This window comes from Rhipicephalus sanguineus, chromosome 5, assembly GCF_013339695.2.
Source record: "Rhipicephalus sanguineus isolate Rsan-2018 chromosome 5, BIME_Rsan_1.4, whole genome shotgun sequence".
NCBI classification, from domain to species: Eukaryota; Metazoa; Arthropoda; class Arachnida; order Ixodida; family Ixodidae; genus Rhipicephalus; species Rhipicephalus sanguineus.
In genome coordinates this window covers 110724878-110743749 of record NC_051180.1, presented here as the reverse complement: position 1 = coordinate 110743749, position 18872 = coordinate 110724878, and the positions used below count along the sequence as shown (strand labels likewise).

Here is an 18872-nt window from a genome sequence, read left to right as displayed (position 1 = left end):
TATATATAGTGGGCGGCCGACTGGTTTTCCGTAGAATCCACCTTTATATCAGTGCTGAACCCTTTATAATTTCGATATCAATGAGAATGCAGTGGCGGTACCGTGCATCCTTGTATCCGACTAGCGCCGTTGCGTTTACCAGCGCTACACCTTTGTTGTGATAAGCCACCGCGGCGGCTACGGAAGAAGCACGTTGCATGTGCTAACTATGAAGTCGGTCGTGTATGTCACATTTATTTTGAAAACACTTGATTATCCGCTTCACATAAAATTCTAGGCGTGCGTCGGATATCCATTCTGCGTGTGCGTGTTTATTGCGCAGGCCACAATACCGAAGCACTCTGTTGTTCTTTCTTTTTTTCTTTTTATTATGTAAACATTTAGTGCTACTAACGATTATAAAATGGGAATACAAATCAAGGTCTCAGTGCGAATCAGTTTTAATCACCAAATTCTTGGTAAATTAAAATTCTTTCAACCAGGCGACGAGATCATCGGTTCTTAATCAATCTATCATGATTTCACTGCTCTACGCGCGAGAAGTTACGCCAGCTTTTGCACTATAAGGCTGGAAGTCACCGTCGAAACAAGCCATGGGGAATAAGAAGAACACTTCTAACCAACATTGTCCTCAGGGCAAAATTAGTTGCTAATACTTTGGTCTCTAATTACGTCAAGAATTCATATCTCATTCCGAATTTTCCTGTTTCAAATCTTCATTTGCGTTAGCCGCCAACTTCTTTCCCAATGCCCCGTAGTGGGCAGGCCCCAATAACCGAGGAACAAGCAAGGGAGCACGTAAACTTCGTCCTCTTTAGCACGTTCGAACCCTTACGTTGATCTGTCTGGGCGCACTGCTGCATCATCTCAATGCGGCCGCGAAGTTGGCGACGGCGCCGCGGCTACAGATTTTCTTTCTTTCTATTTTTTATTTTCGACGATCGCACCACGAACTCTTCGACGTCGCGACAAGTGATAATGCGTCCAGCGGCCACGTTTGCACCCGGCTTCGCGGACGCGCGCGCACACTGGCGCCGCCGCCGTCTGAGATCGGCTACGCCGCTGGTCACGTGACGACGACGTCTGGGTTCGAGGCGGCTAGCTCGTGTAGCGGGAACGCGGTGTTCCATTCGGCGTCACGCGCAAGACTGCGGCAAGGCATACGGCCGGTACACTGCAGCGGCGCTTCACCGGCGTTTGTCTTTGACCAGCGCGACTCTGAATCGTGTTCCCGGCGTACCGAGGCACGGCACAGACCAACGGGTGACAGTCATGGCGTCTACGGTGAAGAGCAACGGCACGCAAGAGCCAGCCTCCGGTCGAAGAAAGTGAGTAGTAGACGACCACGTGTATCACTGCGTCTCGCTTACTGATTCCGCGCTTGAATGATGACCGCGGCAGCGGCCGAGTTGAGTGGGTCTTCTATAGGGTCGCTTGTTGTTGTCATGTTGCACTTGTCGTTATAGACGGCGGGCTAAGAATGACAGAGCGCGTAACCAAACCGACAGGAAAGTAACACGAAGTGTACAGTGTGTGAAGCTTCGTGCTGTCGTATTCTAGGTCATCGGCATTAGAAAAAGAAATGACCGCCTTGCGTTTCAACGCGTCTTCAGCGCTTTTGGTACCATAATGCCAAACTGTGAAGCGCCAGGCGCCATTTCGACGCATTTGCAGCATGACATGCGCGTGCTAGTTCAGAAGAACGTGTGCTGCAAATTTCTCGCAAGTGCAGCACGTGTGTGGCGCGAACTCGGTGCGCAGTTTTGCGTACCCTATTACAATCCGCGCCGTTGCCGCCTAACGTTGTGGACTTGGCTGTCTGGGATAGCTTGTAAATTTTTCCGCTTGATGTTAAGGGGCGCTGCAGAACTTTAACGCGCGAAGCCTGCTTTGCATGAAGGCTGCCTATTTTCAAGAATTGTCGAACAATGGACCATGATGCTCGCGAACGGTCTTCGCTTTTGGTATCGCGAGTTCCCGACTGCCCCGCAAAAATCATTTACGAAGAAAGGTTGATCAGCAATAGGAGAACGAAACGGCGCTCTCTCGGAGCACCGTTTCGTGTAGAGGTCTCTGGAACCTTTATTAGCTTGGCAAGTGGAGCATGATCGGTTGCAACATCAAAACTGAAATCCCTGCGCAAACACATCGAATCTTCGGACGACACGTGCCACTGCCGGCACTTCTGTTACAATCTAGCTGCCTCCTCTCCCAACCCCCCTCCCCTCAAGCGTAGCCGGCGTCTGCCGCCGTGTTCTTCCTAACCTGCGAGATTTGCAAAGCCACGCACGTCTAAGTACATTAACCACGCACCTTTCCGCGCACAAGATTCGAACGCGACGTTTGTGTCCCCGCTCCCCCGTCATTATTTAGCGGGAGACGGGGCCCCCACTGATTCACCAGGGTGTGCCTGCGACTCGGCGCGCCTATCAGCTTAAACGGCCAAAGCTTCTAGCACGGATGTCTCTACAGGTGGTGCTGGAAAGAAAGTGGCGCCAACTGCGTCCCTTCGCCTCTGCCTCCTTTCCTAGCAGCTGCAGCAGCGCCTCTATAGGGTGTCCACAAGAAAACTACGGATTTTCTTCACTGTAGTGAAAAGGGCTTCCTTCTGCTGTTTTTACCTGTTTTTGCTACTTATGGCATATTCAAGCATGCAGAACTTCCGTACAAACAGACTCAAACAGCCATCCTTTCAAGGAAATCGACGTTCTCAGTCCCGGGAAAGGCGAGCGACCATCCTGCTTGTCTCGTCCTTGCCGCTTCCAGGAGTCAAATAGCTAATTGGAGGGCGGTGATAAACAAGCGCTGGGTAGGTGAGGTGACGTGCCTAAGAAGGACGCCTGGTGGGGAGATGCGGCATAATTCGGCCGCTCGACCAGACGACCGGCTGCAGTATGCCGCGGAGAACGCATGCGGATGCGCCGTTCCCGCGCGAGTCATTTTCACAAACAGCTCTAGCAGCCGTGGCGCCAGTCATGGAGCGCTATGGTTCTGGAAAAATGACGATTCCAAAAGGTATTTTTCCGAAATAAAGTATGGAAAATACAAAACGTTCGCTCGTAATGTCACCAAAGCTGGAAAACACCTGATCTTATGGCGATACACCGGGGTGGGGCGCTAGTTGCTTGCGACTTTAGGAGGGCATTTTGAAGTGACACCAAAATTAGTCAGAATAACGTTGTAAGTATTAATTTTATGGCACGTTAGAGCATTGACGATTCAACTTCGGGGTTATCAGGTACAAAACTACTATCTAAAGCATAAAAGTCATACTAAAAAAATTGGAAGTTGGTGGTCCTTTATGACGCAAGTTGCGGCGTTTGTAATGTAGGCACGACATCCAGCATTTTGCGATGTCTTGGTTTTTCTGTGCGGTACTTGCGCCACCAGCTCATAACATTCACGTGAAATAAGCACAGACTTCGCACTTTCCACTGGCATTGAGCAGTTTCTGACCTCTGCTTGCAAATTTTCTGGAGTGGTGCTCTCACGTTACGAAATCGGCCTTCCGTCAGGCATATTCATCGACATAATTTTTGTTATAGGTGCTGATGACGTTTTTGAGCGAGAATTACCCATGCAAAAAAAATAAACTATTGAAGCAATCTTTAGATCAGGCAACGTGTGGAGGGTAGCATGGCTCTAAGCTCCTTCTATATCTCTACTCTGGTGATGTTGAAACTCTGAAAATAACATACAATGAAGTGATTACTCCAGTAGTTGCTGTGTAATTACTTTCATCGTGTCATTATAATTCATCACATGCAATCAATTACATTTTGAATGTCATTATCATTATAGTAATCGATTTTTCTTTGTGACGCGTGAAACGGTGCTTATTGGTTATCCGTTCTCTGCCCTGTCCAAGCATAATTCAACAGCGAGAAAGTTTCGTCTTTATTCATTAAGAAACCATTTATAGAAGAATATATCTCACATTACTTAGCTTCATTAGGCGTTATATGAAATTGCTCCGCATAACTTTTTTTGAGCCTTGTTTTCTTCTAAGCGATAAGTTGGTAACGCTCCGAATTATCTCCGACTCGCGCGCAGCGCGAGGCCCCCAAGCTCCTGCACATTTGTTGTTTCTTCTATACTTGTTCGAAAGCCAGAAAGCGTCACATTTTTTTTACATGGAGCCGAACACGGTGCCTTAAAGCTTCGTTTTTACACTGATGGCCTTATTTTGACTGCGCTCAAATTTATCTGTGGCCGAGTGAGTGGACATTCCGTAATCACGCATTCTTTTCTTACGCAGCGGAGACGAGCCGACAGACAAGCGCAAACGTCCACTGCGGTTCTCGGGTCAGCAGGACATCCAGTTGCTACAAGAGGTGAATACTAACCATACATTCCTATGCAATCACACATGCCTTTCCAGCACACTCAATAATGCCAGGCTATGAGAAATACACTGATAATATCGGCTCACCTACTTTGAGCCAACGTTTCTAGAACCACTTCAGTTTCGCAGCTCCCCATAGACGATTGCTCTCTGAAATGGATGCGACGGCCGACGCAAGAACTAGCGGCGCTGCAGTTCCATCTTGCATCATGCCTCACGCGTCGTCTGCTACAACACCCATCTGACCTATCGTCGCTACAGCTTTCGACGGCCGTGACAGCCGAGATTTCAACTTTCAATAACCTCGACTGTTTCAAAAAGCGATCATTTCACAAGCTGTACTCCATAAACATCAAACGATAATCATACGTGACCTATAAAAATGGTACAATTCACTCAGGTCTAGCTGTCCTCTTGCACGAATATTTTATTGTCGTCAACCTGTGTTTAGCCTCCACGGTGGAACAGTGGTTGCGGTGTTCAGCTGCTGACCCGAAGGTTGCGGGATCGATCACTAATGCGGTGGTCACATTTTTTCTACGGATGCGAAAATGACACTGGCTCATGTACTTAGGTTTGTCATACTAAGCAAGTCGTAAAACAGAGGTCTGTTGTGAATTTTCGGGAGAATTAATTCCGGTTTCTTGAGAAAGGCGTACAACCCGAACTGCGGTTGAGGAAGGTACCTGATTTGGATTCCCTGAACTCGGTTAGGCGACTTGTAGCGAAGCTGTAGTCTTCACGATTCTGGTGGGATAGGTGCTCAGAAGATAGTTCTTGCAAGTCCCTGCCCTGATTCGTGTGGTGACCGGTGTTCGTTTCCGAGCCGCTCGTGCAACACGCGCATCAAGATGGCATTCTTCAGCTTTGACCTTTTCACACACGCTAAATCGAAAGAACTGCTTCCCAAGCGATCACCGTTCGCAAACAATCACGCACGGAGTACAGAGAAAGCGAGCACAGAGAAACGCGCAACGCGTCGCAAGCGGCTACTTCTCGCGCGTCTGAGATCGCTACGGCAGATGCGTCGCCTCCGCGATTAGCTTCGGCAACGCGCCATTGAGGGCAACGGTGCGTTGCCGTATCCGATCCCGGGGGCCACGTCAATTCAAGCAAATTGGAACAGCAGCGCCGTAAGTTCACGTGTCGGCCGCATGTGCCGGCACGCGAGCGGAGCTGCGAAACTGTATTGGTTCTAAAAACGTTGCTTCGATCAACGCTGAAATTGTTAAAGGGCCCCTGACAGCCGATTTTTGTATGTGACATTTATGTTGCAATAAGTAGGTCTATGTCTTGTAATCACGGAATGACACCGCAAATGCTCCTACGTGATGTCTAATTAATCCTAGCAGCGTTAATTATGGTCATTTTTAGTGTAGGTTCAAAACGCGCGCCGAAAGAGGTTAAGAAACTAGCGCCGCGCCGCGGCGGTCGCGCCTCGGGGTACGCGTGATGACGTACGCTCAGTATTGGTTGACGTCAGCCACACGCTTGTTGAGCTGCCAGTAGGAGAAGTTCGTCTGCTCGTCGAGCACGTGGTAGACGATGTCATCGCTGTCAGACGCAGATTCGCGGCCCTACTCATCGTCTAACGAGTCCGACGACGGTTCGCAAGTGGCAGACGCTGAGGTTGCGAATGTTTTGAACGGAAGAGCCTGGCAATGCAGCGGCTGAAACCGAACGCGTCTCCTCGCCGCAAGGATCGCGGCTGCACTTTTTAGGGGCGAAGCTCCTTAAAGCGGCACCCGTTCGTCCCTCGTAGTCGTAGTAGTGCGTAACCAGTCGTAACGCTAGTACCAGATCTTGACCTCCAAGGCGGTGCCGGTGGGAGATTTTTTCTGTGCGTTGTTGAACAATAAAAAATTCGCAGCGTGCGCGTTAACTAAACGCCGAATTCTTCTGTCTCTCATTCCCCATTAGCAGCCATTGGCATGTTCCAGTAGGAAACGTTAGTAGAAGTGTAAGTGTTAGCTAAAAGCCGACTTCTTCTGTCTCTCATTCCCATTAGCAGCCATTGTTTACCTCCAACGTAGTGCCTGGTGAGATTTCTCCTGTGCGTGATTAAACAACAAAAATCTTGTTGAAAACGCCGTTGATTGATGAAATAAACCAACGAAAGACGCCAGATGTTTTCTAAAAGCAAAACGAAAGAACGCCAGATGTTTCTAAAGCAATGGTTTTCTAAGCAATGAAAATTCACAGCGTACAAGTAAAATTAAAGTGAGCTGCAAGTCGTCATAACTCATCGAACCTTTAGTATAAACGCGCCCGATCTCACGTCGATGATGATGTACTGGGCAGAATTCACGGAAAATTCACGGTTTACCGATGAACCTCCGCAGCTTCGCCCACTCATCATCATTCACTCCGTGGATATGCTGTGATTTTTTTTCTAGCGCTCCGGTGCGTTCGCCTATAGTGGACTCACTATGCGTTGCTCTTTTTGTTGCCACCCGGCAGTTGTTGTTATTTTTTTTTACAAGCCTCTAGTGCTGACAGCACTGCTTGGCGCCGCCGTTGGAGAACGGTGAGGCGCCGTGAGCTGGTGTATCACTGGCGTCTGAAATATGGTAGCTGCGCCTTAGAGCAGCTGTGGTGAAATATAAAGAAAAACATAAGAGTATGAAAATAAGTTATAACGATTCCAGTTCACTACAGACGCCGCTTAGACACCGCAGTTGTGCGTCCTCACCCGAAAGCGCTTTAATTTTTTCTTTCTTCTAATGTGTTGACCTGCAAAGAATAGGCACCGTGCAGTCGAGTTTTCCCGTGTGACTACAGCGCCAGAACGCACAGTCTAGCGGATAGAAAAAGCAACTCTGAGACGGGGCCGTTCAAAATGGAACGCGGTGCGTGCGTCTCCCTCCCTGCATTAGTGGGTGAACTGTGGCCGGGCTACACGGGGGACGCGTTCGCGCGTCTGTCTTCTGCGTGCCCCTAACGGCCAATGTCAGCGAACTTGGGGCGGGCCTGTGAGAGCAACGCAGCTCCCTCTGGTCAGTGGACGGTGCCTATAAGGACGAAAATTATCATCCCCAGCGTACGTCCACTGTTTTATCTCACACACTCGCCGCGTGCAAGTTGCTTAAAATTAGAATGAAATTATTCTCAATCGCGGGTACAATTACGTGTGTAAGTTGTTTCAACCTCCTGAAACAGCCGATTACGATATTCAATGGAAGTTAGTCGAAGCGAACGGCATACACGTTCTCTGTTAAACGCGTTACACAGTTTTATTTGGGCATCCGCTGCAGTTCTGCGGACGCAGCCTGCCAGCCATTCCCAATGACAGGCTGCGTCCACATGTATGTAGTGGGCGCTCAACTGAAACTGTCTATTAATGCACGGCACCGCTACAACGACGCGGAACGTGGAGAAATGCACACAAGAAACGCGCGCAAGCGCCTACAGCAGAAGGGGCGGTGTGACTAGAAAAAGTTGCACTGGCGCCACCTGGATTTTTCTTCGCCAAGAGGTGAACCCTCCCGTTCGCGCCACTAGGAAGTTGGTTTTAGTTCACTATAACCACAGTGCACCGCGCGTATTTCTGTCTGTGACGTTGACAATACTTGCTTCACCTCTGCAACGTCACAAGGGGCCTACGTCTACGTCATACTAGTGGTTATGTTGATAGGAGTTCAAAGTTCAGTTGAGCACTCAGGCTTACTTTAAAACCAAATTAAAATATTTTAAAGGCAACGCTCGTCACTCATAATCGGTCAGAAGTGCCCCTGCATGCAGGACTATGAAACAACACAAGCATCTCGCGTTTCCAAATTCGGTGTCAGGGGTCCTTTAAATCCGAATGGTCGTGAAGTCAGCTGTTTGAGTTTTTCGCGCATGCAACTTGATGCCACTATTTTTCTTTTCTAGCCAACGTAGCGAACAATTTATTGTCTGGTAGACTTAACCAGTACTTTGGCGCGTAGGTGTAGCTGCCTTCTGTGGGCGAAATGTCCGTTCTGTCGTGGTATGCCACAGTTAGAGACCCGCATTTTTACATGTTTGACTTGGACGGAAAATGCCTACAGGAGGAAATTTTTCACTTTATTCACATTAATAGCGTTCGTATATCAGGTTTATACTAACAAATTCGCTTAGCATAGAAAGCTGAGTGAGCTGGTATGAATTCATAGTGAGCGCTGCACAACGCCCATTATGAATTTATACCAACAAAATTGCAAGTGAGGATTTTCAATCGTACTGTTAATGGCTTTCGGTAATCTCTTCGTAGATATATGCACTGAAGGAGCGCGTACTGAGCCCAGATTCCTATAAGACTCTAGCAGTGTGGCGGTACACGAATGGCGTCGATTACCTGTACTCGCTCGGAGCCACGTGTCCTGGTGTTTCTGTAGCATCTGGCGGAATAGGTCATTTAGGAGGGACCGTGGCATCGCAGAGTTCTCTACGGAGTGCTGTCCTTTCTGGGGCGTCCTTGTATTTTTATTTTTGGCAATGTTGCTTTGTTTATTTTTTATGCGCATTGTTCTGCAGAACTGTAGTCCATCGGAGTGCTTTACGTCTGAACGCGACGTCGGACCGCGTTAAACAGCGTCCTTTTGTATTCTGCGAACGGACCTGAGAAGAAATATTCGGTTGAAGTGGCTCCCACTGTCTTGCATGAGCCTCCGTAACCATTGTTTGATTAGATATATTGATCCTTTAGTTTGATCAATCTATCGATGGTATTTTACATCCCGAGGCAACACAGGTAGCTATCAAAGTCGCCGTGGGAGTCCAGATTGGTACTTGCCCGGCTCGGGTTTTTAGGGTGCACCTAAATCGTGGTGCGCCGTGTGGTTTTTGGATTCTGCCGTCTATTAAAATGCGTCCGCATCTGCTGGGAATCGGAAATCGAACCGGCCGTGTCGGAAATCGAACAAGCCAGCGTGCAGTGCTACGCCGTAAGGTCGACGCGGTGAATGAGAGAACCAATTCGTGCTACGCAGGTGGTGAGCCTGAACCCGTTCAAGGACACCCCTCCAACTACGGCGTGGGCGTCGATATCGCGCAACTTGGAGAACGTGCTCTCCATCAGTTCTCGGCGCTGCCGTGAGCGCACCATCCTCATGTTGGACCAGTACATCAAGGGCGACCTCGCCAGCTTGCAACGCTTCTGCACCAAAGACGAGTTCGCCGTCAAAGAGCAGCTGCTCCAACAGGTGGGTCCGCAATCTGCTTTCTAAATGAACACCGTGGGCATACATACGCTGCCATTTGTGTGCACTCAGTTGTCTATTGTTTAAAAAGAGGGCAGCGTGTTTACGCATAAAAAAAATGGATAACGAATTCGTTCGCTAGCAGACAGTAAACGCATATACCCTCCTTCGGGCGATAAGTACTTGAGCCAAGCAGACTTGGCAGTAACGAAACTACATCAATTAAATTACTAGTTGCTGTAATTAGTTATGTAATGAATGACTTTTGCGGACTGGTAATTTAGTTATGCAGTGAATTATTTCAAGCAAATAATTTGAAGAAGGTTACTCATCACTTTCCTAATTACTTGTCACTAAAATAGCATGTCCGCTGGCATAAAAGATTGACCGAAAAAAGAACGAAAATTAGCAGACAAGTTAATCATAGTGCTAGAACTGAAGCGTGAGGAGTTCAACATAGATATGCGAGATTTCAATGTATATGCGCTGCACATAAAGTGTACATAAGTTCTGCATGAACGGTGAACTTTTGTTAAAGTAATTTCCAAGTAATTTCATTACTTTTCAAAAGTAAAAGTAATGAAATGCCATTACTTGCGGCCAGATGTGATTTTTAATTCGAGAAATTACTTTTTTTTAATTCTGGTAGTCATTAGTAATGTAATTTAATTACTTATTGTAAGTAATTTTGCCATCTCTGGAGCCAAGCGCACATTAACTCTAGCTTCCAATATGGCTGTGGTGGCAGGTTCTGCAGCAGTACGAAAGCGGCGCCGGTGGCTACAGCTCTCGCATCGGCTCCGGCGTCGTGACGGCGCCCCAAGCAGCAGCCGCCCAAGAGGATGACGACGACGACTTCGACTTGTACAAGCCTCGCGTCATCCTCCAGGAAGACTCGACGCCCGAACACTCTGCTGACAGCCTCGAACGTAAGTGAAGTGCAATGGCTGAAATACAGGCTGTGACTTCACGAGAAAAAAAATGCCTCTTGCGTGATTTGCGTGAAAATTTAGTGTTGTCGATTACAAGGATAGAAGTATAATCCCTGACGCTTAAGAGCCTGAAGTCTTCAATTCTGGGCGTTATTAGGCTGAGAATTATTTTTTGGTACTTGGCACTCTCGGTCAAGAGTGTCTGGGGAATCAGTAGTTTTATTTATTTGTTTGTTTATTTAGCAAAGCCAGCGCGCACATAAAATTTGCATTTGGAACAAGCGCGATGTGTTCGTTCGAAGCTATCTTTGGGATGATTGAAGCAAATGTCGCAATAGGTTACATTACTTTTTGCTGTGATTAATGCATCCTTCAACAGCAATGCTAGACGAAACCTGACAAGCCACATATACAGCATTTCGGGTCTGTATCAGCCGTGGTTCGGATATAGCATTGTGCCAACAAATTATTTCATCCATTCTGTCCCTACAACGTGCCACTAGCCATGCACAACATGTTTAATTACTATCTTCAAGTCTAATCTATCAGCAATCAAAAGCTGCATCTACTTGCCTTATTTCGAGTTTTATGTATGGTACTAATGATAACGTCGGCAAGGAAAGGCTCTTTGAGTCATATTTAGTAGCGAGAGAATACAACAGTGATTTACAAGTCAAGTTACGAAATCTCAGTAAGGCTGCTCGGTCTTCACCAGCGTGTCAACAGCGCTAATGACGGCGCGACACAAAAGCCGAATTGCATTTGGTGCCATGTATTGTTTTTCTACAGGCAGCTAACATGAAGTTCACAACGTCAGTTATCATTGGCCTAGCTTTCACCCCTAGTAATCGAAGCCCGTCTTTGAATCCTTCCCTGACAAGTAACGGCGCCTTCACATAAGTGGTGTCAGAAGTGTCAGCTTGCCCAGAACGAGCAAGGAATTAGTCTCCTCTCTTACCTGCTATGCGATGAAGGGAAATTTCGGAGCCCGCGCTGCTCTTCTTGTCGACGGCACCGACGCGCCTAATATTCACTAATAAGATGAGTGACGAGTTAGGGGTTGCTCTGCTTTTTATGCGACTTCCAAAGGTGTACCGGCACAGCCCAGCCGAAGCAGTCTAGAAGCTGCGTAACGCTTATGAGATCGTGACGGAAACGCACCGCATCTAGCAGAGAAACGAGAAGGCAGGCACGCGTGAAACATTCACTCCAGCGTGTCGAGAGGGGACGAGACGAACCGTTAGAACTAACGCTTCTCACGCCACCGGTACCGGCGCCGCCATGGCACCGTTATCGCCGTAATCGCTGCGGTTCTTGGCCGATAACTTTTGGTGGTTTGTGCTGCATGCGCTTTACGGAGATTTCGAGCGACTTGGTATTAGACGCGTCACCGTATATGGCGGACAGCGTTCCTGCCGCTGTGTCTAGCGCGCTGTTTTTCTCACAGACTCCGCAGCGCGGTGCGGGCGAAGTGTTCTCCCGTTCGGCTTGGTGATTTCGACCGAAAGGTTGAGTCTCATCCCGGGAACTTGTTCTTCGTGGATACGCCATGCGAACGCGTCTCCGACTGCAACTGTTAAGTTGCTACATTCACCATAAAGCAGTTTATCGAGTTACTTCAGTGACATTTGCTGGCAGGCTAGTAAGTGATGTATAGTTCGTAGGTGAAACAGCAATGAACGCAAGAAACAGCAAGACACAAAGGAGACAGGACAGAGTGCTGACTTCAACTAACACAAAGTAGAAGTCAGCATTCTGTCCTGTGTCTTCTTTGTGTCTTGTTACGTTTGTGCCGTTTTATCTGTGAATTATTGAGTTAGTTAGTTAGTTAGTTAGTTAGTTAGTTAGTTAGTTAGTTAGTTAGTTAGTTAGTTAGTTAGTTAGTTAGTTAGTTAGTTAGTTAGTTAGTTAGTTAGTTAGTTAGTTAGTTAGTTTTAGTAATGCGGTTTATAGCAGTTTTGTCCACGCAGGAGAAGTTACACCAACGATCGGGGGGGGGGGGGGGGTTGTTGAAGGGGCCGTAGTGAGTAAGAAACTGGCAGACTGTTACTTTGCTTAGCTGTGTTCGAAAAAAGAACAGTAAGCATTTTCAAACAACTTCCTCTTACCAAAATATGGATGTGCAGCTTTAGTATAGCAAGCATTTATCACGTAATATGCCGTAGTAAGATAGTTCATATTTCATGCGCGACGATTTCCAGGTGATGTGATTCCCAGCATCGCAATCTTAAGAACTAGCACTGTTGTATTAAAATATTGAAATGTACAGCGGCCTTAGGCGGTTCATTAGTCAAGTCGACGTTCGCGTCGTCTTCGCTTAATGTGCTGGCTGGCTGAAAGGACACGTTCAGGAGAATTTATTGACTGCATGCACAGCGTCTGGTGACCTTCCGTACAACGCATCAACCGCTATACACCTCTCTTTCCACATGCAAGACAGTATACGCTTTCAAGGCACCCTGCATATCCGAAGGACATCTATCCTCATTGTGAAAAATAGTCATTTGTTTCTCATTAACGAAAACGAGATTGAATAAACTCGCGAAATCTTTTATGCAGATGTTTTATTCAGCGTTGTCCGTCGAATTAGCTATATTCTTGCAAACAGCCTTCGACCATAGGCTAAGGGTAGCCAAAGTGTTCGCTGGTTATTATTATAGTTATTTATTTTAATTAGCTCACTAATTACTACACAAATGTTTCATTTGTGGCCGAGGGCTACATATTATCAAAGAAACGTAGGTGTCATAATTCTTTATTGTTTTCTTTTCAATTTACATACATCCGTTTCCAGCGAAGCAGCTCACGATTCTAAACAACGCTCTAAACCATTTGCACGCTTCGGGGGGTCTTTTCGTCGCACAATAGTCATCTCTCACGCGTACCTTTCCTTGCTTGAACGCCGCGAGCTCGGTATACTTCCGTGTCACGAACGACATGCGCCCCGTAAGCGTCGCATAGTATTCTGGCTAGGAAACTCTCACTAGAAACTTTCCTCCAACCAAGAACTTTTTCAATTGAAAAATTTGGCAAGCCTGGCGGGGAAAGGATATCCAGTACAAGAAAAAAGTTCGCGCTGGTAAGCATTCGCCCAAACAGCTTTCTGTTGGCAATACAAACAGAAATATATACGCAGTCGTTCGGGTAAGTTACAAACAGTAAACGCTGAACCCTATTATAACCAACTGAAGTATAGCTGCATGGCGCACGCGTACATCTGATAGGTTATCACTCGAACGAAGCATCGCTTTCCCATGAGTGGAATTAAACAGCTAGGCTTGCCGCGGAGAGGCAAACCTCACGGGTTTATTCGCCACTGTCTGCTCGCGCTACTAAACAGCTTTGGTCCGAATGAAAGTCACATGGCCATTTATGCACTCGCCGAAGACGACTCTAAGTAGAAAGCCATCTTCATTTTCTTCAGTCGATTGGCCCCTCCACTCCCCGAAATTTCCAGCACATTAGGTGGTGTTAGTTAGTTAGTTTTAGTAATGCAGTCTATAGCAGTTTTGTCCACGCAGGAGAAGTTACACCAGGAGAAATTTCCAGCACATTAGGTGGTGTTTCACTTCCCCCGTGATCGGCCCACCTTTGGGCAACCGATGATGTCCCGTGATGACGTCATGATCACATCACAAATATGGCGATCTTGGAAGTCACAGGTGGCGGCATCTGTGATCACGTGACTTGTCGTACCGTTCGTGTTGACACCGACGCTGATGGTCACTTTCGAGTTTGACCAGGCACCTAGGGTTTTGGCCTCAATAATCATAATAAGAAGCAATAATGAAACAACCGCACTTATGAGACATGTCATGCTGATAGACAATCACCGTGCCGTTTCACAGCAAGCAGCGAGCACGACAAGGACGACCAGCAGGAGCCATCTCCGAAGCGGCCGCGACTCACGGAGGACGAGGTGCTCATCGAGGAGATCAAGGCTGCCGCGGCTGCGGCCGCAGCTGCCGAAGAAAGCGCCGCCGATGCCGAGGCTGCCATGGTGGCCGCCGCGGACGGCAGCTCAACTGCCATCGAAGCGCGCCACGTGGCTCGGTCCATAGGCGCCGGAGACTTCCCCATGCAAGTCATCACCTTCCTGCTCACCCGGCAGGCCAAGGAAGCTCAGGTATATGAGCACAAACCTTGAAACGGCTGACATTCGTTATATAGAGGCATGAAATATTCGGTGAACAAGTAAGGGTAGCGAATATTCTAGCTGAACATTTAAGGTGCGGGGCCAGCCAAGCTGCGTTTGAGTCGCAGCCTTTCTTTTTCCGCATTTCACACCGCAGCCGGTATTATTTTATATGCACAAGTAATACAATCTAACTATGTAGAGATTGTGGTGCAATCAACTCAGACTCTAAGCTCAAGCTCAAACATCAAGCGACATAAATGGACCTGGCCACGTAGTGCGTAGGACAGACAACAAGAATGGTTACCAAAGGACGTGAAACGCAGTCGAGGAAGGCAGAGTGTTAGACGGAGTGACGAAATTAAACAGTTCGCAGGGATAATATGGAATCAGCTCGCACAGGGTAGGGTCAACTGGAGATCAGTGGGAGGGGTCTTCGTCCTGCAATAGACCTAAGTAAGCTGAAATTCATGATGATAATGATTATCAAATAACAGAAAAGCCTGCTGACTATCGACGTAGTCCGCAGAAACTGGTGGTATTGCCAAAAATGTATATTGATGTCTGGCAGCTAATGGCACCGTTTAACGTGTACGCACCTACTTTGATGATTGGTGGTACATCTCCATCCCACGACTAACGTCCATGTTAAATGATTAAAGAAGCCCTTGTGGCAGCTGTAGTAGTTAACGGTGAAAGCGTAATCGGAGAACGAGATGTGATAGCCAGAACAGCGTCTCATATTGAACGCAGAACTTGGTTGCCATCCCGCGGCATGTTCAAATGTGATTTAACACCACGGCCGGACTAGAGGGAAACGGAAAGCGCATCGTGCCACCCTGGTAGCCCGGCCGCGATTTTTCTCGGGGTGAGCGCGTGAGCGGGGAACGCGGTGTTACAGCCAGGTGAGGCAGGTGCGCGTCGCAGAGCTATTTTTGGTTTGGATAAGCGTGATGCTATGAGCGAGGCCGATGCTTTTACGACCCTTGGGCTAAGATCGCCACCTCGCGGTGTGTTAAGGCATAGACAAAATTGAACTTCTATTGAAAACGCGCCGAATGGGACGGACCTGTAACGCGCTGCAGGTGCTAATCGCGAAGGCCACAGCGATGACGAAATACTTTACCTTGGCGCTCCCAGAGGGCAACACCACCCCGCCGACCGGGAGAGTGGTAGATATGAAAGGCGCGTTTGTAAAGCTTCTAGAGTCTGTGACCGTGGCAAAGTGGATAGCGTGCCCGGCATCTATTGTTGCGGCCCGAGCGGTCGTGGGTTCGATGCCCGTTAACGGAACCTTTCTTTCTTTGCCATCTGATCGTGTAAATTTTTTCTACGTCATTTCCGTGACGGAAATACGTCACTGAAGTCTTGGCGGACCCCGGCATAAAACAGTTTCGTGTTAAAAGGTATGAAAAATACGGCTGCTGGAAGGAGACAAAAGGGTAACAAACGCCGATTATCGACTTACAGTTGGCAGAGTGCCGAGATAAACGAATGACACAGAACTTTACGCATTCGTACGTCATTTTCTGTGTGTGTGCGTGTATGTGTGTGTTGCGCGTCTGTCTTTTATTACTGTTAGCACGAATCTTAGGTGGTAAACCTAGAAGGCGGACTCTCAACATTTATTGAAACAAAGCAAAAACAAATTTTGTTCAGCACGAGAACAAAAACAAGACGCGGCGATTCCTACAACAAGGACATTTATTGTTGTGGAGCGATGGTTGTTATTCAGAACTGTGCCTGTACGAGACTTATTGAAACGATATACAAGATCGTTTTTTGGGCGGCTTCTTTAAAAATGAGAACTGTCGCCCTTGAGAACTGAGGAAACGAATGCTACATGCGAGGGCCGAAGTAAACACGCCTGCTTGAAAGAGTACCGCATTTATTCTATTGTAACGAGAGGGGTGGCTTTTCATTGCCTCCAGGAATAAAAATTTTGGTATTCGATTGTAAAGCGAGGGTCGAATTTAGGTAGCAGAAATGTAGAAAAAAATTCGCGTTATGTTCGAGTAAATACGGTACTTCTATTAGTTGGTTTTCGTTGATTCGACACTTGCGGGACCACAAAATTTTATAGCTTACGGCAGTGCGCATCAAAAACAAGGACGACGCAGAAACATAAGAACATACAATAGACAATGGGGATAGCCCTGTGTGATAGAACTTTTTAGGGTTCTAAACGTATCCTGAAAACTGCCTCTATAATGTCTTAGCATGTAGGCTGCAGGTAAGTAACGCGTGTAATGACCATGCAGGAATGTCATACGCGTCATGTATAATAAACTTCCGAGCTTAAATTCCAAGATAAAAAGATGTACTTCCGCCTGAAGGGAGGGAGGGGGGGGGGTTGTCTTTCCTTTCCGTAAAATGAAATCTAAAGGGAAAGCTACGCCTCTGCTGGGTTGTATGCCGTGTGAAGTGGGTACGCATAATCTTTCGGGCTGAGCTTCTTTTCTTTCTTTTCTTTCTGCACTCTAAAATTTAAGGAAGAGGGAACGAAAACTGGGAGAGTTGGAAAAAGTTAATTATGAAAGGCAGCGCGCAGTCAATGAAAGAGGACATACAGGAGCTCACTCGAAACGCAGTTTCACATACAGTTCAACCTCTCTATAACGAGCACCGATATAGCGAATTATCGGTTATAGCGAACAAAATACGAACTTTGGTTGGTGATGCTTCATTAAAGGGACATATTTTTTTTATAACGAAACAGCAAACGCAAGAGCCGCCGCGTTATCGGCTGTAACGAAGAAATATTTGGTTGGTGCGAGGCTCAAAGCTAGAAAGGTAGCATAGCAGTTAAAACGAATGTTTAAAGGCAATTCACAAGCATATTATTTTCGGTCATTTGAAAAAGTGGCGGAAACTTGGTTGCGCCACCTAATGAGTCGAGGTTAATACCGCAATGCGACGCATAATGATCACCTCTTTTATAGTTGGTTTGTAGCCTAGGAATTCGTTTTTGTATGTAGGATTTCGCGGAGCCAGATTGCCGATTTGTTAGAGCCAATCTTTACCTACTGTTTCAACGAATATCGGCTATAACGAACTAATTTATGGCGCTCCTGATACTTCGTTATGACGAGGTTGGACTGTGTACGCAATCCCAGGCTAAGCTAAATTGTGCGCGCGCTGCCTTTTCATAATGTGATAAACTGTCATTCTATCGAAATGTCGCGTGCTTTTTTTTATCCTTTGATTACCCAGGTGACATATATCTTCCCTTTTTTTTTATTAAGGTTCGAGAACGCGAGCTGAAGATTCGTCGGGAAGAGATACAGTTGGAGAAGGCCCGGCTCAAACTTCAGGAAGACAAGCTGGCACTGGAAAGAGCCCGCTTCGAGATCGAACGCCAAGAACGTGAGCTGCGTCTCCGTTCCGAACTCCAGGAGCGCACTGTCTTCATGGAGGTGCTCAAGAAGGTCTTCAACAATGGTCTCGGTACCATCTGACGAGACGCCGCGTTACTTGCCCGCTGTGAATGGTGAAGGGGGTGTATCCCTCGCGAAAGTGACTGTACAGGGGCAACTGCCTGTTCTAGCTTGTCAGAAGCTAATTTTCATGAGCTTTTTGTAATATAAACACCTGGAAAAGTCTCTGGACGTAAATGTGCCTGTCGTTGTTGCGCCTTAGCCGAACTCTAGTCTTACTTTTTCTATACTGCATTAAACACCCATCAACATTGTCTGGTCTTCTTTGTCCACGTGTCTTCTTCCTCTCCAAATCAGCAGCTAATGTTCAGGAGCTTGTGTTTTGGGACGGCAATATTTTGACTAATGTATCGAGGGAAAGGTGAGTTAACGCTTTGCCTCGTGCTAGAGTTGTCAGGCGAGAGGAAGCTGTGAATAACACCACTGATTCGCCACATTTAAGAGCCAGCGCTGTGTCAGCACTATGTGCCATACTTGTTTAAAAAAGAAAAAAGATGTACACTGCATTCCTTTGGCTCTCCCCCTTCATTTAAATTGACTAACCGATTGTTTGGATATTTAAACGCGTACATTAGTCGCCACCCACCGCTTTGGTCTCGTTGTTATGGTGCTCGACTGCCGTCCCGAAGGTAGCGGGATCGACGCCCGGCCGCGGCGGTCGCATTTTCGATGCAAGCGAAAATGCCAGAGGCCCGCGTACTTAGATTTAAGTTCAAGTTAAACAACACTAGAGGGGGGGGGGGGGTCGAAATTTCCGGAGCCTTCCACTACGGCGTCCCTCATAATCATATCGTGGTTTTGGTACGTAAAACCTCAACAATTATTATATCGATGTGTAACCGTGTAAAGCGGCATCTTTGT

General features: G+C 47.3%; 1 protein-coding gene across 1 annotated transcript; it reads left to right on the top strand.

Annotated features, from left to right (window-relative positions):
* Positions 1-1068: 1068 nt before the first annotated feature.
* LOC119394136 (uncharacterized) lies at positions 1069-18311 on the top strand. Its single transcript, XM_037661391.2, has 6 exons — positions 1069-1328; positions 4259-4334; positions 9298-9510; positions 10256-10436; positions 14288-14565; positions 17820-18311. Exons 1-6 carry the CDS (start codon positions 1273-1275, stop codon positions 18030-18032), a joined length of 1017 nt encoding a protein of 338 aa, XP_037517319.1. The 5' UTR covers positions 1069-1272; the 3' UTR covers positions 18033-18311.
* The last annotated feature ends 561 nt before the right edge of the window (positions 18312-18872 follow it).

What these genes read in the sequence shown, in the direction of transcription:
- LOC119394136 (XM_037661391.2), top strand. Translation starts at nt 1,273, where the DNA reads ATGGCGTCTACGGTGAAGAGCAACGGCACGCAAGAGCCAGCCTCCGGT. An exon ending in CCAGCCTCCGGTCGAAGAAA is followed by an intron (nt 1,329 to 4,258) that starts GTGAGTAGTAGA and finishes TTTCTTACGCAG; the next exon opens with CGGAGACGAGCCGACAGACA. An exon ending in GGCAGGCCAAGGAAGCTCAG is followed by an intron (nt 14,566 to 17,819) that starts GTATATGAGCAC and finishes TTTTTTATTAAG; the next exon opens with GTTCGAGAACGCGAGCTGAA.